The sequence below is a fragment of the Aotus nancymaae genome, unplaced genomic scaffold (assembly GCF_030222135.1).
Source record: "Aotus nancymaae isolate 86718 unplaced genomic scaffold, 86718_ANA_hifiasm-v0.15.2.pri h1tg000019l, whole genome shotgun sequence".
Classification (NCBI taxonomy): domain Eukaryota; kingdom Metazoa; phylum Chordata; class Mammalia; order Primates; family Aotidae; genus Aotus; species Aotus nancymaae.
Genome location: NW_026988431.1, coordinates 34,395,427 through 34,419,975, shown reverse-complemented (window position 1 = coordinate 34,419,975; position 24,549 = coordinate 34,395,427). Strand labels below are relative to the sequence as shown.

The 24,549-nt window shown below is 40.5% G+C and overlaps 1 protein-coding gene across 4 annotated transcripts in view; it reads left to right on the top strand.

Moving 5' to 3' along the window:
• NMNAT3 (nicotinamide nucleotide adenylyltransferase 3) overlaps nt 1–24,549 on the top strand; it is a 97,630-nt gene that overhangs the window by 29,166 nt on the left and 43,915 nt on the right. For 3 of the 4 annotated variants that reach the window (XM_064378743.1, XM_012451085.3, XM_012451088.3), the window contains exon 2: nt 16,383–16,531. In XM_064378743.1, coding sequence (XP_064234813.1) covers nt 16,423–16,531 — 109 coding nt within the window. In that variant the 5' untranslated portion in view covers nt 16,383–16,422. The remainder of the gene's footprint in view (nt 1–16,382; nt 16,532–24,549) is intronic. The other variant, XM_012451087.3, reaches the window with a different exon arrangement.

The following is a 24,549-nucleotide window of genomic DNA, read 5'->3' as shown; positions in this document are numbered from 1 at the left end:
TACTTATCTGTTCACATGTTTGCTTTAAGAACTAAGTATTTTTTTCTCATGCCCTCAGCCTCCTGCTTCAGGAGGGGACGCTGCCCAGAACCGGGAGTTGGCTGCCTGCTTTTCTTAACCTACATGTATCAGTCTGTTTTCGCACTGGTATAAAGAATACCTGAGACTGGGTGATTTATAAAGAAAGATGTTTAATTGACTAACAGTTCCACGTGGCTGAGGAGGCCTCCGGAAACTTACAATCCTGGCGGAAGGCGAAGGGGAAGCAAGGCGTGTCTTACGTGGCAGCAGACGAGAGGGAGCACAGAGAAAACTGTCACTTTTAAAATATCATATCTCATGAGAACTCTCCCGCTAACACAAAAACAACGTCGGGAACCCCCTACCCAGTCCCAGAATCCACTCACCTCCCAACAGATCCCTCCCTCAATAGGTGGGGATTACAATTCAAGATGAGATTTCGGTGGGGACCACAGCCAAACCATATCACTATTGCATTCAACCCTCTCCTGTTCCACTTGCTGCAGACAGGAAGTTGAGTTCAGCCAAATATCATCAAAGAACCATAGAGTTTTGGCGATAGTTTTTGTACAAACTGAAACTTCCTTCCAACATGTCTGTGAGTGTATTAGTTTTCTGTGGCTGCTGTAACAAATTACCATAAACTTGGTAGTTTAAAACCAAGGAAGTTTATTTTCTCACAATTTTGGAGGCCAAAAGTTCAAAATTAATATCCCAAGCCAAAACCAAGGCATCAGAAGGGCTGTATTCTGTTCAGAGGCTTGAGAAATTTGTTCCTTGCCGTTTCCAGCTTCTGGTGGCTGCCAGCATTCCTTGTCTTGTGACTGCACCCCTCCAACCTTCAAGGCCAGTATCTTCAAATTTCCTTCTTCCATCTTCAAACGGCCTCTCTGTGTCAAAACTCCCTTTACCTCCCTTTTATAAGGATACATGTGATTGCATTTATCACCTCCTTTCTCAATATTCTTAATCTCATCTGCAATGACCCTTTTTCCAAGTAAAGTAACATTTACAGGTTCTCGGGATTAGGACCTGACGTCTTTGGGGGACATTATTTGACCTACTTTGATGAAGTTGTTGACCTCCTTTCCAATATATTTTACTGCTGGGGCACATTTGATATTTCCTTTGAACCATTTGGAAGAATGTATTTTTATTCATAAGGGAGGCAGAAATAGATGTTATTTTGCTCTGTACATTGAAAACTTAGCTAGAAAGGTGAAGTGCCAGAGTCAAGATCAGACAGAAAATCTCTGGCTTCCAAGCTTCCTAAATTGGAGACTGTGTGGCATGAATTGCACACACAACTGTAATGAGTTAAATTACAAATGTCCCCGTCTTCACTTTTTAATGTAGAGATATTTAGCTGTGTGAAAGTTTATATGCCCTAGCTAGAAGGAAGTTGAGAAGCTATTATACCTTCTTTCCTGCAGATCATAATTTTGCCATAATTTTTTTTTAAATCTTCCCAGATGTGCATACAGGTGTTCCACTCTTGTTAAAAGCAATGAATGGTGCTAGGCAATATTAAGAGCATAAGGCCAGGAGAAGTGCACACCTCTTAAGCATTTAGCAGCATTCAAATACAAGGGTAAGGTTCATAAGCTTACATTTAACTGACAGTATATCTGCTTCTTCAAACTCTTCAGTCCTCCCTATAAAAAGCCTATTGCAATTTTGGATTTGGCCCTCCCCTTGTCATGTGAATGCTAATGTCTAATACCTCTATTTCCCAATTTCACAGTAGACCTGCATGCTCATAAATTAAACTGCATCGCTCAGCATTATTGTGTGCATTCTAGGATTCAGTCCAAAATGGCCCAAACTGCTGCCTATTTCAGCAGAACTCCCTTTGGCCATTGCCTGTTAATATATTATAGAGACATTAGGACAGTGATTTGAGAGTGTAGGCCGGGCAGGTAGAGAACATACGTCCCTGCAGAGAGGTCTGTGGGCAGATAGGAGTGGCTCAGGTGAATGATTGTGATGTTGGCTGCCTCATTTCAGACAGAGGATGGGGCATACATGGACGACCCCACCTGAAATGGGGATTGCACTGCCAGAGACTGCCTTATAGAGACTATTGAATGCGAATGGCTAAAGTTTAAAAGATAACAAATCAATTGAAAGAAGTAAAATAAAGCCCTGACCATGGCTAAGTTTGTCATTTTCTAAGCCAATGATGGGGGTTTAAAAGCATACCAAAATGTCCACTACAGAACCAGATTGCAAAGGAAACATAGCGGTGCTTGGTTTCCCAACATAATACTAAACACTGATACTTTTAAATCAAAACCATATCTGCACATGTTTTTTAAAAAACTCAAGTGATACAGAAGGGCTTTTAATGAAAAGTTGGAGCTCTGTCCCTAGTGTCCCCCACCCCACCTACATCCTGAAGGCAAGTTGCTTTAGCCTTTTGAGTTTTAATTATTTTGAAAGTTAAAAGGAACTTTAAATTGCATGCCACTGAGTTCCATTATGAAAAATAAAGATTTAATTCATTTATACTCTGCACATTACCCTTCCTCCTTCCTCTCACTTTTGATGATTCCATTATAATTTTTATTCTTTAATTGGATACATTTTTACTTAAATAATGCACTTCTATCTCTTGAGTCACAAATGGCCAGTTTGCCTATCCAATATCTGTTTCCCACTTCTTTCTTACTAAAACAACCCAATTTTGTTGAGAGCAACAATGTGCCATCTAAAAAAAACCGAACTTCTCAGTTTTTCTTGTGATAGTTTGCCTAGTCACAGTGTTCTGGTCAGTGAGATGTCAGTAGAAATTGGGGCTTCAGGAAAACTCCTTATAAAGGGGGCTGCCTCAACAGGTAGGTTCCTTTTACCCTTCTCTTCTCTTTCGTCTTCTTACCTGGAGCATGGGTATGATGGCTGGAGCTGCCACAGCCATCATGTGACCTTGAGATAATCTTGATGGTAGCTGGAAGTCATGTTCTAAGAATAACAGAGAAAAAAAATCTAGAGGGATCCTGGCAAATTGGTGACATCAGAGCTGCTGCCCTAGCCCTAAACTGCCTACCTTCCTCAATGTCATTTTATGGGACAGAAGTTTAGGCCCTGTTTTATTTAAGGCATTATTTTCCCCCATATTTGTTATTCACAGCAAATCTGTGACTCTCATTCATCAACTTTAGCAAATCAATACATTAATTTCTTTGGAAATCACAGAAGCAAATTAAGCTTTTGCTGGTTTTTAAATTCATACACAGTAGGGAAAGTCAACAAGTCCTCATTTTGTGAGAGGGAGCCTGGTACAGGGTTAGCTGGAGGGTTGTGTATAACTTGCTGGCAAATGTGTCAGGCTTGTTGACACTTGTTAACCTATGCATAGGCTTTGGTGACAACGTGGACAAGACATGTTCTGCCAGTTGTAGTTGTGGATTCTGAAATAATAACTGCAGGAAGAAACAAAGTTTGTCTGTTTAAGAATCATAGAGACTATAGTTGTTATTTATGAGCTGCCTACCATTTGGGCCTAATTTCTAGCCAACACAGTAGCAATTATGGATACCATTAAATATATGTTGGATGAACTCAGTTAAAATTTTTAATTAATCACAACCTCAAACCTGACTCAGGTCTGCTCTGACTTCATAGATCACTGCCTAGATTTGCAGTTATCTGCTTATCACTGTGACAGTCTACTTATAGTTCAGTAAAGAAGAGAAGTTGGGCTGTTTGGCTTTATAATTTCTAGGAGGAAATTACATTACATGAGATTGGAGCGAGTGACTCGGACTTGGTTGTGTTGTGCCCAGTGAAATTATCAGGCAAACAGCTCTCCCTGGGAGAGAGGTGTCTTGCCTGCACCTCCCCACTGTGATGTACGGAGCCTCCTCTGGCCTGTTCAGCCCTCATGGAGAGCCTGGCCAAGCTTCCACCTCTCAGATATTTCAGGATCCTGTTGTCCTCCTATTACCCTGAGGAACTTGGTAGCAGTGGCAGCTTGTTTTCTTTTTGAGTGAGTGAATGAACAAACAAGCTAAAACAAAGTGGCCTTTTCTGTTAGGATTTTTAGATTACATTTTAGGGCTGGTCCTAAAATTTAGTCCAAGGGGATGTGAGATCGTAGAGACAAGGCTGACATAGTGTAGGGGAGACAGCTGTCACCCTATATTCCGCAACAATTTTTCCTTCTCCTGTATCAGAATCTTTATTTCTTAAAACCAGAAAGCAGCCTGGCTGATCTGAGTTTTCCCCCGATCAGGCTGCTTCTGCCCACTCAGGCACAGGGCAGACACTGGGCCACTAGCCCCTTCTGTCTGACCTCTTTCTGTTGACTGGAATCTGCCACCCATACTGATGCTCACGGTACCATTTCTACTAGCATGTTCCCTAGGACCCTTATGCATTCACAGTTTCAGAAAACCTGTCCTGCTGGTGCATGGGACTACAGAGTCCCACCATGCACTGTCCTCACTGGGAAAGGGGTTCCCCTGATTCTGTTTCCACGTGAAGACAGCTGGGCTGTGGCTATGTAGACAGTCACTTTTATCTGAGTTTCTTTCTGATGGAAATAAATTGTATTATGTGTGGAAGGAGTGTGGTCAGGGCCGCCTGACCTCTAGTATCACCTCAACATCTCTCTCAATTGTCTGCCCCTCTGTGGTATTTCCTGGGTCACTAGGGGAAGTCCAGAATTACTCTGCTGTCTGTAAAGAACCATAAAGGGTCTGAAATTTTATCCTACTTGCAAGCTAACAAATTAACCTGCCACAGTTTCATGGATGCTGGCAGAAGACATGAGACTCCTCCCTGAGACAAAAGACTTTATTATTCACAGCAATAGCGGTAGCCAGGTGTCAGCATTTTCTTGTGCGATTTTCTGAGCTACAATTCCCACAGGAAGAAGGAAAGATGGCCATGTGACACCCACAGTTGCAGTGGATTGTGTTATGAGAGAAGATTCCTGGGCTTAGGGAACCCAGATATTTTATCAGGGTCAATAAACATGCCTGTCTTTTGTTCCAAAGAGGGACATCATCTTCATTATACTGGATAGTAACTCCGCCCACCTTTGTCCCAGCAGGAGACAATATCAGTCTTCTAGGGCTGCTGTTGGGTCTTCAAATATCCATGAAAGATAGTCCAGAACACTCAGAAGCCAATGCCTTACTTGAAAGGCATGCAGAAACGTGAGCAACCCATGGGGAATTGCCTTCCAATATTGTCTTTGTGTTGACCTCATCCATACATTCAATTTGATTATTCCACACACGTTTTACACCTACTCTGAGCAAGATCCTATGCTTGGAGCTTGGAATACAAAAATAAAACACATGCTTTGCCCTTAAGAAGCTCACTCTCTGTTAAGATAGATAGGCAATGAATAGAGAGTAAGGTAGGATAGGATGAGATGGAAGAGAGAAAGGTCTAAGGGGATGTGGAAGGCAGGGGAGGAAACCCAACTTAGCTTGGAAGGAATAGGCATTGAGAGCTTTGCAGAGGAGATAAAGTCTAAGTGAAGTAGCCATTAGCCTGACATACATGGGTGAGAGTGAGCGGAGCACTCAGGACAGGATGAAAGGCAGTTTGACAGAGCAGCCATAGGGAGGGGGTTGGAGGGTAAGTAGCAAGACTTGGGGGAAAAGGTCATAACCAGATAAGGGCTCTGGATGACACATTAAGGAATTTCAACATTATCCAGAGTGGAACCGGTAGGGAAGGGATTAAGCGGGGAATCAGCATGTTGATATGTGTGTTGAAAGATTCAACACAAAGAGGATGGATCAGAGGTGAAACTGGGAAAAAGAGACAGGCTAGGAATGCATTCAGGTCCAAATGAGAAATAATGAGTCCCAATCTAAGGCAGGGATGGTGGAGATTGAGAGAGGGATGAGCCATGAAGATATTACAGAGGTGGAACTGACAGACTGTCAAGGCAAGGGAGGGAGAAGAACCAAATGGCTGCCAGTTTCGTGATTTGGGCACTAGAAGGGCCATGGTGCCATCCCCTCATGTCATTATGAACAATTGCTTCTGCATTTTGCAGCTACACAGGGAAGCTTCCAGGGATGTAGATGGCATGGGATTGCTTTCCCAACACTAAATGTGACATATTATCCACTGTTAGACTGGAGTGCGGGCCTTGGGCATGGACCCCAGGTTGGGTAAGGGCAGAGGCAGGGAGAGGACAGAGGAATCAAATGTTATCTCTAAGGCAGGCATCAGGAATCGGGATCCTTGGATGAGACTCAGCCAAGGCATAAGATACAATTTATGGGGTTAAAACAAAATTTAAGTTCAGAAGGGAACTGCCACCCCGGATTAGGAGGCAGAAATTCTCAAGAGGTAAAGCAAACTGGGCAAAGGAGAAACCCCAGATGTTGAAGGCAATCATGGTGATGGGAAGGTGGACACCCTCTGCTCTGCTGTTTTGATTTGGGGAACATTTCTTCCACAGCTACCTGCTTCAGCCTAGATCCTGCCATGAAGTGGGCTACTGATCCCTGGCTCCCACTCTGATCTGCTTTTCATTTTTGCCTTGTCTCCCAATGAATAAGGTGAATATCTCTTATACTCACCTTCTACTCTGCATTAGACCCAGTGGGATCTCTGCCCTCAGGGATTTACAGTGGGCTAGGCAAGGAAAGAGTAGGGACTCAAAAATATAGACTAAAAATATTTGTCTATATATAGACAAATATAGTACGTCACCTTTACGAGGTCAGAGGAGGGAGCGCTGACTTCCAAGTGGACCACCTGGAACATTCTAGCACTAGGAAATGGCATAAACAGATGCCCAAGAAGCAGGAACATGCAGAAGACACATTAGAGAATGGTAGGTAATCCCAGCTTGGTGATGATATAGAGTACTTGTAGGAAATAAAGGTGGGTGGGAGACAAGTAGGAGAGGTAGAGTGAGGCCAGAATCTCTATTTTCCATATGGGTCACTAAGGTTGAGACAGATTGAGTAAGTCATATAGTACGCACAGGCTATTCGCCAAATATTTCTGGCTTTCCACCTTCAGCACATAGAGACCAATTGTACTTTCTAGCTCAATGTAGTTGCATGGGGTCTATAGAGGTGACGTGGCAATTTGGGGCCAAGCGCAAAGTTGCTGGTGAGGAACATTCTAGAGCATTCTTTTTCTCTACTATTGTGACTGACTGCATTCCATGTAGTGACTGAACTATCTTCTTGAGTCATGGATGAGGTTTTGCTCACTTGAGGGACAAAGATGACATAGAGCAGAGCCCTCAACCAATGTGGAATGGGTGTATATTATGAACATGAAATAAACCTTTATTGTTTTAAGCCACTAAGATTTGGGAAGGAACTTTCCCCCAACTCATTCCATGACATCAGCATCATCCTGATCCTAAAACCTGGCAGAGACACAACAAATAAAGAAAACTTCAGGCCAATATATCATTGATGCAAAGATTCTCAACGAAGTATTTGCAAACCAAATCAGAAGCACATAAAGAAGCCAATTCACCACAATGAAGTAGGCTTCATCTCTGGGATGAACGGTTGGTTCAACATCTGCAAATAAATAAATGTAATTCATCATATAAACAGAACTAAAGACAAAAAACACATGATTATCCCAATAGATGCAGAAAACGCTTTTGACAAAATTCAACATCCCTTCATTTTAAAAACTCTCAATTATCTATATACTGAAGGAACCTATCTCAAAATAACAGAAGCCATCTATAACAAACCCACAGCCAACATCACACTGAATGGGCCAAAGCTGGAAGCATTTCCCTTGAAAACCAGCACAAGATAAGGATGTCCTCCCTCACCACTCCTATTCAACCTAGTATTGGAAATCCAGCCAGAGCAATCAGGCAAGAGAAATAAATAAATCGTATCCAAATAGGAGGATAGGAAATCAAGCTACCCCTGTTTGCAAATGGAATGATACTGTGTCTCAAAAACCCCATTGTCTCAGCCCAAAAGCTCCTTTAGGGGTTCTTTGTTAGTGTAGCTTGCATGGCCTCTCCTGACTGATACACTTAGTCAAGATAACTCGGTTAGGAAGTACTCATTGGCTTTGATTCCATGTCTGTCTTATGATCAAGCCAGTGTCAGGCAGACCTCTAGGGGCCCGTAAGCAGGGTCAAGTCTAGAGCTGTAGATTTAGGCATCACTTACACAAATGTGATAGGAAATGGAAAGGAAGTAATAGAGATTTAGTCTGTGGGCTTTGGGGGCGAGGCTTCTCACCCTCAAATTCTTTCTGTCCCACAGCTTTGTAGTCAATTCCACATGGCCTGTTGATAAGTAGGACATCACTGCTGCCTGCCGGGTCTGCTGGTTCAGAGACGCTGGCTTGAGTTTGTTGACAGCTGCACGCTCATAACATTGCTAAAATCTTCATAAACTCTGATGCTTGGAAATAGCCCAAGTGATTTGAGGTTTTGCTCACTTGTAAATGTTTGAGTATTGTGGCCACAAATTGCAAATTGAGTAACTCAATTTTGAGGCACAGCTGTTATTTGGAAAAGACCCATCTAGGAACGCAAGCTCCTTGCAAAATAATTGCTCTTCATTTTTGTCAAGTATCAGAAAACCATTAAACTGCCAAGCCATATGGCAAATGCCCACTAGCAGCAGAGTGCGACAACAAGCCCTAATGAATCTGTTCTGGGGGGACGTTGATAGGACAGTGTCTGGTTTTTGTGATCTACAGAAAAGCAGATTCACTGCTGCACATTTCAGCCATCCAGAGTCCTGAGTAAGGATTTTTCCTCCCATGAAAAATTTATATAATAAGTTATGGTAGGTTTTTTTCTTAGGTGTATTTTTTCCCTTTCGAACAATGTCCATTTGAGTTGCTGCATATAAAATAGACTTAACTGGGGTAATAGAAACCTCTAAAAGTTTACATACTTTTCCATTTTTACATACTAACCTGATAAACATTCGTTGAATATGGGCATATCAGTTATAATTAGGTTTAGCTGTGTATAACAGAAAAATGGAAAATAACGGGGGCTTTGAAGATCATTTCTCCCCCAGGTAAAAGAAACCTGGAGGTAGGCAGTCCAGGACTGGTATGACAGCTTCAGGGTCATAGGGTCCTGGTTTTCTTTTGACCTGTTCTTTGTCAAACCTGGAGTTGGTCCTTGTTATCAGGGTCTAAGGTAGCTGCCATGTTCCAGGTATCACATTCCAGGTAGCAAGAGTAGAGAAGAAGAGAAAGGCATGCCTTTCCCCTTTAAGGACAGTGCCTGACCTAACACTTCTATTCAAAGATCACTGGCCAGACCTTAGGCACATGGCCTCACCCTACTGCCAAAGACATTGGGAAAGGTAGCAATATGCCCAGCTGAAGATAGGCATTCTGTCTAAAAAGGATGGGAGAATGGACATTGAGAAGTCACCAGCAAACTCTATCCTTCCAGAGGTCCTTGATGCTTGTTCTTCCTGCTAGAACCTTCTTGAGGACAGGAACAGATTTTATTTACTCCTCTATCTCCAGGGCACTAGCACAGTAGCTGATAGATTGTGCTTTTAATTTTCTGCCATTTGCATTCCTAACAGCAGAACCAAGACATTCCTTACCTTCTAACCCCTTCTTCTGCCATCTCTGTCCAAGTTGATGGGTCAGCTATGATTTGAGGCATATTTATTTTTCATCCTCAGAAAATGTTTCTTCCAGAATTATATTAGACTGTCTGTACCTATGTTTTTCAATATTGATTCTGAATTCCAGGGACAAAAGATGCTTAGAGGAGGGTTGCTTTGTTGGAGCCAGACAAATGACTACAGCAGTAGTACTTGGGATTGACCTTCCTCATCAACACGCTTCAGCGGTGACATCTCCAGGCTGAGCTGGTCTGAGCAAGCTGCCTAATAGGTAGAAGGATGCTGAATGTGTGTTCAAGGGCTGCCAGGTCTTGATCGTGGGTAACTAGAAAAATGGGAGGTCTTTTTCAAACAAGGTAAAGAAATGCCTGGAAGCTGGTATAGGGAGTGGTGAATTATGTTTTAAACATAATGAAAGAAAAAGGGGCTAATATTTTTGGAGAACCCTCTATGGGTCAGGTACTGTGCTAGATGGGTCACTTCCAATAACCCTCATGAGAGTTCTAAGAAGTACCTATAATTAACTCCATTTTCTCTGTGGCTCACTGAGCCTTAGGGAGGTTGATTGGACTCTTTACCAAAAAGCAAGCACAAACCCTTCCCTTCCGGGCGTGTTGAAAGAATTAGTATTGATGTGTGTGAAGTTTTTAGCACAGCGCCTAGCCTATTACTCAATAAACCCAGTAGCAGTTACCCAGATGCACTTTATTGCAGCAATTGAAACTAGTCCCAAACTCATGAGTGTGGCATTGCAAGAGATCTCATTCCACTCCTTGTGCTCCTTCAAATCTTTTGAAATTTCTTGAAACTGAAGAGTGGGCTGCCTCCTTTCCCGAGAGTCTCACAATTAGGATGAATGCTTAATTGACGTGTTTGTTTCCTCCAAGGGGTGACTGGCAGAGGATCCTCACACTGACAAAGAAGGTATGCTTTGCTTTTGTTTTTAGCAGTATTGTGTACCCATAGCGACAGCAGGTGAATGCAACAAAGTTAAAAAGAAAAAGTACCGGAGTTGGCATGAAGGTTGATTGCCCTAGGGGAGTCAACACACTCACACAGATGGAAATGATTTCACCGAGTCCTGAAAAATGTGGTCGTCAGCCCCACATACAAACCGTGACTCTTGTTTTCTTTAAGATGAGGAGTCTGGTCAAGAAGTCTGTGTAATGAAAGATGTTTGTAGAATCCATTTCCATTCTGCCTGAAGCCATCTGCTTTATGTCTATAATAAACAGGGATGTTTTCAGCCACTTTCCCGGGCCTGGGCCTGATAGAAATGCTCACCGCAGGGAAAGGTAAATTGATTGCCTCCCAAGCAATGAGCATTAGCACATTACATCTGCAGTGGTGGCACTTAACCTTCCCAGCTCGCCTTCCGTTCCGTGCCTCTGTGACGGCCTCTGACAAATGGGCTGAGGGGTGCACAGTAGGTTAGAACTTAGTACACATGGAGTATTGGCCAGGATCACATTACCTGCTGAGTCAGGTGAGACATGAGCAGCAGAAGAGGCCATATTCCAGGAAGGTGGAGGCCGCCTGACCTTCTCCAGCCAGAAAGACCTGAGGGCAGCTGGGCCATCCTGAGACTTTCTGATGTATCCACTGTCCCTGAGACTTCCCGATGCATTTGAATACTCTTTGTAAAACACAGACTGAGCAAGTCACATCCCTGTTTAAAATCCTTCAGAGGCAGCTGGGTGCCAGAGACCTGGCTGTTGTGCAGAAACTGGATGGACTCTGAAAACCAGTGTAGTGAGCAATGTCTGGGCAGTAGAACCTGGAAGGAATTATCTGGACTGTCTTGGCAAATGGACAGCCATCGACCTTCAGTTCTCTATGGCAGAGGAATGACCTTGGTATCAATGTGCAGGTGGCCAGCATATTCCCTGTGACAGGATCATGGTGTTAAAGAGGGCCCAACAGGCAGGGATGTCTCTTTTTTTTATTTCATATTGAGTCAGGTGAAGTGGGGCTTTGTGGAGGAATCTTCAGGGAGCCAGAAAGTTCACTTTATATCTCTGGAAGGCCCACTCCATTGACTGGGACAGAACCAAAGAGAGGAAGTAGCCATCTGACAAAAATACTTGGTCAGGGACAGACACTGACTCTCTTGTTTGTTCCACACACATTTCCTGAGTACTTATTGGTGGCAGGCACAGTGCTGGGAGTTGAAAGGACCAAGATAAATTTGAAAACCACTCTCTACTGGGGGGATAGGGGAGGGATAGCATTAGGAGAAATACCTAATGTAGATGATGGGGTGATGCATGCAGCAAACCATCATGGCACATATATACCTATGTAACAAAACTACATGTTCTACGCATGTACCCCAGAACTTAAAGTATAATAAAAAAAATTACTTAAAAAAAAAACCACCCTCTAATCACTTGAGCCCAGGAGTTTGAGGTTGCAGCGAGCTATGATTATGCCGCTGCACTCCAAACTGGACAACAAAGTGAGACCCTGTCTCTTAGAAAAAGAAAAAAGAAGGAAAAACCCTCCAGGAGATTATCTTCCACTTGGAGAAGAGCGACATGCATAAAAACAATGACAGTTCTGTGGTGAAGAAAGAGAAAGGTGACAAAATGTGTGACAGGTACAGAGTTAGTATGGTGGTGGGGGCAGTGGGGGGAGATAAAAGGTAAGTATTCCAGGGAGAAAATCTTGAAGGCAGATCACCAGGGTGACAAGGGTGAGGAGGGCGTTTCAGGTGGTCATGACCATATTTGCAGAAGCAGCATGTCACGCTTGAGGAGTGGGATGAAATGCTGTCTAGATAACTAAGGAGTAGGAGGCGGTAAAGCTGGAGAGGGGGCGGGAGCCAAAGGTGGAACCCGTTTGCCTTATCTCCAGTTTAATGATAAATTCCAACAAGCCTGTACACCACATTCTCAACTTGTTAAATCCTTCAGCAGCAATTATTACTCACTCTGTGGCCTCCATTAAATGCTTATTGATGAGAAGCTTTTCCCAATAGCAAATGTCTCCCTCACTTGCTCCGTCTCACTAGATATTATTAGATGATAAGGGCAGATGGGACACTTCTATGGCATGCGTCTTGCCTTGTGTCTGATGAGATTTGCACTCAACCCAGAGCCAGTTTATTGTCCTGGTGGATTCCTGGAGTGAGTCCATTTTAACCCTATCACTGTATTTCTCTGGGTTTGGCTTGGGAGGGTACTTAGTTGAAGCAAATTAGAGTATACAAATGGTACAGGCGCATTGATCCTGTTACTGATCCTGGAAATGTACACTCACTGTGTCCTTCAGCCTGAGATGTGGCCCAGACAGAGCACAGTCACCATTAGAACAGTGTGGCTCAGTCTGCCCACAGCAAAAAAAGAAGAGAGGCACTTAATAAAGGTCATTTATTCTCCTTCTCAGCATCACACTTCAATGCTGTTGATGCCACCGTTCAAACAAATGTTCTAATTTACAGTTTCTGGGAACTTTTGGAAAAATGGATGAGAGCCCCCGGTTACCTGAGATGCTACAATTACATGTTTTAATGGTTCTAACAATGTATATTTTGTCCAAATGAAATAGGATTTTGAAAGACTTTATTATAGTTGTAAAAAAAAAAACAGCCCCCTTTTCAGATACAGTCATCACGAGGCTGCTCTTGTGAATAGCTTGGCACACTTTGCAAATAACTCGTTAAACCATCCAACCTCCCTGGGAGAAGCTAGCAGCAGTTTGTTGACTGCTTTCTTCCCACACGGTAGGGGGTATTCCTGCTGCCTTAAAGGAAGTACGGAGAGACCAAGGCCATGTAGACTGAGAGCTTTTCATCTTCACACTGTAGCTCAGAGTACATGCAGAACAACTCTGTGTACAGTAGGAGATGCATTGGGCCTTCCTGCTACCAGGAGGCAGGTCTGCCCTCCAGCCAGCCAGTGTCCTGTCTCCGTCTTCACTGAGCCCCACTCTGGGCCAGGCTCTGTGCTTCAAGCTGAAATCCAAAGATGGAGAAAACACCACTTCCCCTCCTAAAGTGTTTACTGATCAGTGGATAGGAGAGACTCATAAGCAGGTTTTCTTTTCTTTTTTTTTTTTCAATAGAATGTGGCATGTGATTTATTAAAGGTAAGTCAGAGATGAGCTAACCTAAGCTAGATGTCAGAGAGGCCATCTCAGCAGCCTTCTACCCTCCCAGCTCCCAGATACTTGTATCCCTAACTCTGTGGCAGCCACAGTGGATTAGTTAATCCAGTTTCCAATACCCTTTCCCTCACTGTTCTCACCGGAGAGGCTGTCAAGCTAAATCTATGCCTTTCTAGCCTCTGTTGTAGCTACAGTGGCCATGTAACCTAGTCTTGCCAATGAGACAGGAGCAAAATCTACAGGAGGTTCTTAAAATACTCTTGTGTTATTGATGAACAGGAATAGCTAATCCAGTACAGCTCCCTGCTCCTCCCCCTTACCTTGATTGAGGTTATGATGGCTATAGCTGTAACAGCAAGCTTGTGACCATGAGGGAAAAACTGAACTGCAGGTGATCTAATGTCATTAGGTACCTACCTCCAGACTTTTTGTCATGTTAGAAACAAGTGAACCTCTCTTTGTTTAAACCACTGAGGTTAGGCTTCTATTTGCAGTCAGTATATCCCTAACTGATATAGGTACCTAGCAGGTAATTGATAGTGATTGAAGTCATAAATAATGTGATCACATAAATTGGGTCTTAACAGATTGGGATGTGCTAGGGGGTTTTCTGGTTAGAGGAAACCAAAATAGCCTATACAGAAGGTTGAAGCAGGAAACCATGAAGGTCTCACAAAGAAGCCCTAACAGGTAGTTCATTCTTGCTAGAATATAAAGTAGGAAGCTTGATGAAAGCCTAGAGAAGCAGATAACATGGGCCAAGTTAAAATAGTTTCCCTTAGATACAAATAGGGTTCCACGTTCCCGTGACGGAGCACTCCACATGCTGTCCCCAGAAGTGCAGGATTACAGCTAAGAGCATCGTCGCAAGATGAGCAATAAAGGCAGTAAATGCATTCCTCCTGTTGGCTGCTGTACTGTCTATTACTGCATAACCAATTACACCAAAATGTAGCAGCTTAAAACAACACATTTATTTATTATTTTTATTTAGTATATCACAGTTTCTGTGGGTCATAAATTCAGATATAATTTTAGTTATAAAGCTTATCTTATAAAGCTTCAATCAGGGTATTCACAGGGCTGCAGTCACATCTGAAAACTTAACTGGGGAAAGATCATGCCCACACTCATGCACGTAGTTGTTGGCAGGTTCAGTTCCTCACTGGCTGTTGGCCACCAGAGGTCTCTCTCACTCCCTGGGCCTATGGGCATCTCCATGGGGCAGCTCACAACCTGCCAGCTGGCTGCATCACGGTGAGCAAGTGAGAAAGCAAAAGAAGTGAGCAAGAGGGAAGCCAGAGGCCTTTGGTAACCTTATCTCAGAAGTGGTAACCACTACTGCTGTATTCTGTTTGTTGGAAGCAAGTTTCAGCCCATACTTAAGGGGTGAGATTACCAGTGAATTCTAGAAGGATCTTTGGAAGCCATCTTAAACACTGCCTACCACAGACACACCGTCATCTCCTTTCTCCTCCTCCATTAGGGTCAGCAGCAGCAGCAGCACCTTTCTCACTATTGTTATCATCATCCTCACAGTCACAGTGATTGTTTATTAAATGCTTCTTATGTACCAGGTACTTTTCCATGTGTAACTAATCTATCCTCACTACAACCTTGTAAGAGTAAGTAACATTATCTCCATCTTGCAGATTAGGAAACTGAGGCTCAGAAAGAGTCTGCAGTTTGCCCTAGGTCTCACAGCCAGTGAGAGGCAGACTAGGGGTCAACCAAGGCCCACCTCGAGGAGGCAGCATCTCAGAGGCAAGAGAGCCATGTCTGCCAGCCTGCCCTAGAGTCCGGGCTGTTTCCTTCTCACCTTTAACCTCAACAGAGTGAGGCCAGACAGTGTGCTGCGCCCTCTGAAAATGCTTGGGCCCCAGATAAAGGACAATAGGTGAAATCAGAATACAGTCTGCACATTAGATAATAGTCCAGTAACAATGTTGGTTTCCTGATTTCAGTCATCACTCTGCAGTTATGTAAGAAAGCGTCTTCATTCTTAGAAAACACATACTGAAGTATTTGGAGGCAAAGGGATTTTATGTCTATGATTTGCTCTTAAACATTTCAGAAAAAAATTATAAACAGATATGTACATGTGTGGAAAGAGTGAATGATAAAACAAGTGTGGTAATATGTTAACTTTGGGAAATCTGGATAAAGAGTATAAAAAAATTTTGTATAAATTTGGCAACCTTTTTTCACTAAGTCTGAAATTGTTTCAAAAAAAAAAGTGTTTTAAAAGTGCTGATCTACTCTTGGACCTTGTGAGATCTATTAGGACTACCAGGGATGACACTATGGGGGTTTTATAGCCCTCCTTCTGACCCCAGGGTGATCTGTCCCAGCCCAGGGAGGATATAGAGGTTCAGAACAGAACACGGGTTCTGGGATCAGGCTGCCTGGGTTCCAGTCCCGACCCAGTAGCTTCTACGGTCCCTAAGCTATATGAGTAACCACTCAGGGTTGTTAAAAAGGACTTGGCAATAAAGGATATATCTTGGCATAGCACTTGGCATACCTCATGGCCCATGGCAAACTCTCCTTAAATGTTGTTTTTATGGCCTCCTCAGTCATCTTACAAGTGAGAAGTAATGGTCTGTGTGTGGTTTAAAGAAACTGGTCTGGATAATTGTCTCAGCGATAACTCCCTGACATGAGCTTTTGTCTCCATAAAAGCAGGGTGGCCACTGCAACTGATGTGGATGTGCCTGACGAGATGAAGAGCCCAATCCCTGTGGTGCTCCTGGCTTGTGGCTCTTTTAACCCCATCACCAACATGCACCTGCGCTTGTTTGAGGTGGCCAGAGATCACCTACACCAAACAGGTCAGTCAGGGGGCCCTGAGCCCAACAGAAGAACTGGTGGGTTAGGCTTCATGGGGCTTTTCTGTCTGCTGGCATCACTATTATTAAAACATCTCAGTTTATTTATTCACAGCATAACTGGTGGCATATTCTTTTCATCATATTCAGAGGGTGGATGCTTCATAGTCTTATGACACATGTACAAGTCATATCCCTTTCCATGGAGCTGAACACATCTCAAGGTCTCCCCTCCCTATCCACCTCACATTGGCAATGAATGACAACAGGCCCTCTATAGAACCTGTGCCACAATGAGAGCATCCTCCCTGGTACTCCCAACATTTGCCGTTACAGCCAGATGAATAGGTAGCATGTACCTCAGAAAGGTCCTGATACTCTTCAGAGGATAAGCAAATGCTTGATAATGGGCATTTTGACATTTTCTTGAAAGAAGAGATCCTAGATTATTGCAAATTAATAATCTTATACATGGGGCATTTCCAATACAGATGGCATGACTTTGCCAGAAATATTTAATCAGCTGGAAATATATAGTCTGAGGATGTTTAATCTTGACTTTCTATTTCATTATTAAAGGAGTAAAGTGACATTTGTAATCTGCATGATTGTTTCTAAGGAATATAAGTAATGTATATGTTGCTATCAGATATATATGAAATTATTTACTTGTATATTTGTGAATGTCTTATATATTCATATATGTATTTTGTGTTTCTATATTGTTTGAAAAAGTATGCCTTTAAGGACATTGTTTTTATACCAAAATCAATTCCTATTTACTTTTAATATAGCAAAAAGTATTTGAGTAACATAAAAATCATTTCTTCAAAGAAATCATGTACAAGTATTAGTATATTTTAAAGGAAATGTCTTTATTTTAAAAACTTATTTTTATTATTGAAAAAGTGAAAGTGAGTGTCTATCCTTGACAAATAAATAGCTTAGTAAATAATAGGAATAAAAAAAATTCAAACAATTTATTAAAACTAATTGGTAGATATTAGTAGGCAGTATATCAAAGAAGAAGTATAAATGGCCAACAAACTTAGGGAAAGGTGCTTAAAATCACAATAACCAAATAAAATGCAAATAAAAATGTGATAAACTACACAAGGTGATAAGCACCACCATGAGGGTATCTCCTATGGCTGCTGGAACACCACAGAATTGTAACCATGTGTCACCGGGCTTACAGTTAGTTCTCAAAAAAATATCTGCTATAGGAGTAAATAGTTTTAGCCTATGAGACTGGCAAAGATTAAAGACTGACAAAATTCAGTACTGGCAGAATAAAGAAGCACTAGTAGTAATAGGACTGTACTGGTAGTAATAGAATAAACGATAAAACATTTTTGAGGACAATTTGGTGTTCTGTGACAAAAAATTTAAAGTCTGTACCCACACTCATAATGAAGAGAAAAATGAACCAATGGAAACCAAACTAGATTTGATGCAGATGTTAGAATTAGCCGACAAAGGCTTGAAAACAGTTATTATAATTATATGCTCTATGTTCAAGTTAAGTAAAGATATGGAAAATATAAAAAGGACCCAGATCAAACATCTAGAATTAAAGACTACAATCTGCAAAATGAAAAATATACTGGGAAGATTTAACAATAGATTAGACAGAAGAAAAGATTAGTGAACTTGAAGATTAGGGAACTGTCTAAAATAAAATACAGGAAGAAAAGGAATTTTAAAAAAGAAAGAATAGCAGTGAGATATGGAAGAACTTGAAGCAGCTTAATATACTTGGAATTGGAATCCCAGAAGGAGAAAACAAAGAAAGAACTGGAAAAAGTATTTGAAGAAATAATGACTGAAATTTCTCCCAATTTGGTGAAAACCCACAGATCCAAGTATCTGAACAAACTCCAAATACAAGAAACATTAAGAAAACACAGATGTATAATAATCAAATCTCTCAAAACCAGTAATAGTCAAAAGCAGCCACAGAACAAATATAAAGATGGCAACAGATATCTTGTTACTGAATTTACCAAAAGAGAATTCAGTGTAATAACATTGTTAGAGAACTGAAAGAAAATACTGTCAACCTAGAATTCTATATCCATTCCATTCTGGCAAAAATATCTTTCAAAAACAAAAGCAAAGTAAAGGCATTTTCAGATATTCGAAAGCTGAAAGAACTCACCACCAGCAAACTTGCACTACACGAAGTGCTAAATTCCTTCAGGCAGAAGGAAAACAATACCAAAGGGAAGCGTGGACTGACACAGAGGAATGCAGAGCACTGAAAATGGTAACCACATGAGGCAATTATATAAGGTTTCTTATTGATTAATTTTCTTTAAAAGGCAATTCACAGTTTAAACAAAAATAACAACACATCGTGGGATTTCTAACATACATAGAAGTAAAATGTATGATAACAGTAGAATAAAGGCTGAGGGGTGAAATGGAAGTATACATAAAGTGGTATAACATCACTTAGAGATAGACTGTGATAAGTTAAAGATATGTTTTAAACTCTAATGCAATTGCTAAAATGAAGTGGTTATAGTTATTAAGTATACAAAAGAAATAGAATCAGAATATACTCAGTTAATTCAAAAGAAGAAAAAGAGGAAATGGAAAACAAAAAACAGATGAGACAAATAGAAAACAATATAAGAGACTTAAACCTAACTATATCAATAATCACGTTAAATATAAATAGTCTAACAACTTCTGCAAGGAGGCAGACTGCCAGATTCAATAAAATAAGCAAGACCCAGCTATAAATAACAAGCATACTTTAAATATAGAAACCCAAATAGGTTAAAAGTAAAAGAACAGAAAACTGTCCCATGCTAACACTAATTAAAAGAAAGCTGGAGTGACTATAGTAGTATCAGAGAAAGTAGATTTCAGAGGAATGAATATTACCAGGGATAAATAAGTTTATTTCATCATCATAAGGGTTAAATTCTTTAAGCAGAAATAATACTCACACTTTTTGTACTTAGTAAGTGTATTTTTATGTATTTACATATTTTTATGTATTTTTCAAAATACATAAAAAGCAAAAACTCATAAAATTACAAGGAGAAAGAGACAAACCCACAATTACAGTCAGCTATTTTAATGCTCTTCTCAGTAATTAATAGAATAAGCACACAGAAAATTAATAAAAGACTTGAACAACACTATTAAACAATTTGACCTAATTGACATTTATAGACCACTGCATCCTACATCACAGATTATACATTCTTCCCAAGGGCACATAGAACATTTACCAAAATAGGCCATGTTCTGAACCATAAAAGAAGTCTCAGTAGATATAAAAGGACTGACGTAATACAAAGTGTATTCTCTGACCACAGTGGAATAACATTAGAAATCAATAACAGAAAGATCTCCAAATATGGAAATAAAGTAACATACTTCTAAAAACTCATGGGTCATAAAAGAAATCAAAATGGAAATTAGAAAATATTTTGAACTGAATAAAAGTGAAAACAATATATAAAAAATTTAAGGATACCACTGAAGTAGTACTTAAGAGAGTTTTATAGCATGAGATATTATAGTAGGAAAAAAATGGTCTCAAACCAATGATTTCAACTTTCACCTTGATAAACAGAGGAATAGACAAAACACAAAATAAGCAGAAGAAAGGAAATACAATAATGCACCATACTATGACATTTCAGCAAATAACAGACGTGTGTACACAGTGGTCTCATAAGATTGTAATGGAGTTGAAAAATTCCTATTGACTAGTGACATTATAGCATCATAGTGCAAGGCATTACTCATGTTTGTGGTGATACTGGTGTAAACAAACCTACTGCATGACTAATCATATAAAAGTCTAAAAAGTCTAGCACATACAATTACATACAGTACATAGTACTTGATAATGGCAATAAATGACTAAGTTACTGGTTTATGTATTTACTTTTATACTTATTTTAGAGTATATTTCTTCTATTTGCCAAAAAAAAAAAAAAAAAAAAGGTTAACTGTAAAACAGCCCTAGGCAGGTCCTTCAGAAAGAATTCCAGAAGAAGGCATTGTTATCATAGATGACAGCTCCATGCATGTTTCTGCCCCTGCAGACCTTCTAGTGGGACAAGATATGGAGGTAGGAAACAGTGATATTGATGATCCTGATCCTGTGTAGGCCTGGGCTAATATGTGTGTTTGTATCTTAATTTTTAACAAAACTTAAAAAGTAAAAATTAAAAAAAAAACACATATAGAATAAGGATATAAAGAAAAATATTTGTGTACATCCGTACAATATGTTTGTGTTTTAAGCTAAGTATAATTACAAAAGCATCCAAAAGTTTAAAAAATCGACAAGTTTATAAAGTAAAAAAGTTACAGTAAGCTAAAGTTAATGTACTATTGAAGAAAGAAAAATCTTTTTAAAAATGTAGTATAGTTTAAATAAACAGTGATGATAAACTCTCTAGGAGTCTGCAGTAATATTGTAGTCCTTCACATTTACTCATGCCCTGACTCACCCAGAGCAACTTCCAGTCCTGCAGGCTCCATTCATGGTAAGTGCCCTCTAAAGGTGTAGTGTGTCTTTTATACCATATTTTTCCTGCACCTTTTCTTTGTTTAGATATGCTTAGAACATTTCTCAAAAAGTATATACAAACGGCTAGCAGATATATGAAAAACTGCTAAGCATTACTAATCATCAGAGAAATGCAAAACAAAACCAACATGAAATATCATATTATCCCAGTTAGAATGGCTATTATTAAAATAACAAAAATAACCAGTGTTGGTGAGGATGCAGAGAAATGGGAACTCTTATAAACTATTGGTGAAAATGTAAACTAGAATAGCCATTGTGGAAAATAGTATGGAGATTTCTCAAAAAACTGAAAATATAATCACTATTTAATTCAGCAATCCCACTACAAGATATCTACCCAAAGGAAAAGAAATCAATATATCAAAGGGATACCAGAACTCACCTGTTTATTCCACTCTATTAACAATAGCAAAGATGTGGAAGCAACTTAAGTGTCCATCAGTGGATGAATAGATAATGAAAATGTGGTATATATACATAATGGAATACTCTTCTGCCATAAAAAAGGATGAAATCATGTCATTTACCACAACATGGATGGAACTGGAAATCATTATCTTAAGTGAAATAAGTCAGGCACAAAAAGATGAACATTACATGTTCTCACTTAAATGTGGGAACTAAAAAATTTGAACACATGAAGGTAGAGAGTGGAAAGACAGTTAACAGAGACTGGAAGGGTGAGTTAGGGAGGAAGTGGAAGGATGATGAGAACTAGGTTAAAAGGTACAAACATGCAGTAAGACAGAAGGAATAAATTCTAGTCAGGCGTGGCAACTCATTCCTGTAATCCCAGCACTTTGGGAGGCCAAGGTGGGTGGATCACTTGAGGCCGGGAGTTCAAGACCAGCCTGGCCAACATGATGAGACCCTGTCTCTACTAAAAATATAAACATTAGCTGGACATGGTGGTACACACCTGTAATTCCAGCTACTCAGGAGGCAAAAAGACATGAGAATCTCTTGATCCTGGGAGGCTTCCAGTGAGCCAAGATCACATTACTGCTCTTCAACCCAGGCAACAGAGCAAGGCCCTGTCTCAAAAAAATAAATAAATAAATGAAACAAAATAACAAACCAATGAAAAACTGGGCCAAATGTTTGAACCGACTCTTCACCAAAGAAGATATATGAAAGACATACAACTACGTGGAAAGATGCTCAGTAGCATTACGGAAATGCAGATGAAGATCACAGTGAGATACCACTGCACCCCTATTAGAATGACTAAAATTAAAAATTGACTATACCAAGTATGGCTAAGGACATGAAGCAATTGGAATTTTCATACACTACTGGTGGGATGTAAATAGTGGAACGGCTGTGGAAAACAACTTCATAGTTTCTTAAAAGTCAAATATGGCCAGTTGCATGGCTCATGCCTGTAATTTCAACACATATGTCAAAACCTATCAAATTATACCCTTTAAAGACGTACTGTTTACTGTGTATCAGTTATACCTCAGTAAAAAAGATTAAACTTGTTTTTTAAAGGCTCAACAAGGTTGCTATAGTTATATATAAGATAGCAATACATTCTTTAGGGCAAAAGAGACAACAAATAAATAGTAAGAAAGAGAAATTGAAAACTATAAAATTCTGCAGAGATTTTGAAGATGTATAAATTAAATACCATGTATGGACCTTATCTGAATCCTGATTCAAAACAAATCAACTATCAGATGATATTTGTGAGGGAGTTGGAGAAATCTGAAGACTGGCTGGATATTAGATGGTATTTAAAAATTATTGTTTAAACTTTTTCAGGCCAACAATGGTATTGCTGCTGTGTTAAAACAAAATGTGTCCTTATCTCTTAGAAAAAAATGTTTGTACCCTTAGTCTAGCAGAGGAAGAAAGGATGTATTCCCTGCATATCTTTTAAAATAGCCGAATAACATTAAAGTTATTTGAGGGAGTATATAACTTCCTCTTGGCTTGATAAAACATGGGCTTGACTGCTAGCCACTGAGTCTCTTCTCCTGCCAACCTTGCCTCGTCAGAAAGGCCCCTGGCATCTTGGGTGTTGTCCTTGTTGTGAGGTTTCCCGGGGGCAGGGTTTCTACTCTACTTGCAGAACGTGCTGCTTCTCAAACAGCTCCACCTACACACTGTATTGGACACAAGACACTCGATGTACTTGCAGGCTCTCCTTTAGCCTCAGGAGAAGCTTCAGCATGGCCCAGTGAGACTTCAGAGAGTACGCTTGGTCCCCGAAGGCCATGATAACCACAGCATGCATAGATAATTAATCACATTGGATACATTATACACTTATATTATATATAATTTTTATCGCTTGGAATATTATTAGGTAGTGGGGCTTTGGTCACGTATAACCTCAATCACCCTCTTGCCTTTATATTCAGTGCTCCCTCCATGGAAAGTACTCGGTCATTTTTGAAAGTTAAGAATGGACTCTGCTACTGTGTTAGTGTTATACATTGGGTTGCCACCTTTCAACATTCCACAAATACTTACTGCATCTTCCAAGCACTATTGCTGGAAATAGAGTTGGTTAAATTGCACCCCCTACCCAAAAGGCATAGGTGGCGAGAGACCTACCACATGGTAGCAGGTAATTGTGGCACTAGGTACAGAGGAAGAGGATCTTCCACCTGGAGTTGGGGCAAATTCCTTGGAGGAGGTTTAGCCAGGCACAGTTTAGGCAGAGTTTATGCAGAGAAAGCAGCCTGGGTAAAACCCGGAGGTGGAGGAGAATCACATTTTAATGCATGGGAGAAAACAGAAGGCTGACAAGATAGGGAAGACTCAGGCGTAGAGATGAGGCTGGTAAAGCAGAGTGGACCCACCTGCCACCACGAGAGTATGTGGAGTGAAATTCCCTTTTCTACACAGCCAGGCATCACCCACTGTTACCCACAGCCAGCTGATCTGTGCACCGAGCCATAACCTGACCCCTCATCTTTCTAGGGACAGATCATTTAAACAGTGCCTTTATTCTCCATCTGAACCAACTCGCAATTAAGGCTGAATGAAAATTTGGTCCCAAGCTTTCTTTTCTCATTAAGAAAACTAAATCTCTCTTCTGTGGGTGTATTTTCACTAAAACAATTCACAATTTTCATTCAATATTACATGCATGTAAATTGAATTAAGCAAGCTGAAGCAATTTGTTTAGTAACTTTAAATAGAAATTAATAGTGTCTTCCTGGTTTGCTGCAGTAGCACTAATTCCTTTTTGGCCTTGGACTCTTTCCCCTTTCACAAGCATTCCTTCTTCAAACTACAATTGTCCTTCCTTTGTTGGTTTCTTCCTTTTTCTCCTGAAATAACAACATAACCTTAAACCCTGACAGAGACACTTATGTCATCCTTACTATTTACCAGGTAGCGCTCTAAGTGCATTACATGAACTCGTTTAATTTTTATATCAGCCCTACCAGGTGGGTACTACTATTCTCCCTATTTTAGAGATGACAGACACATACAC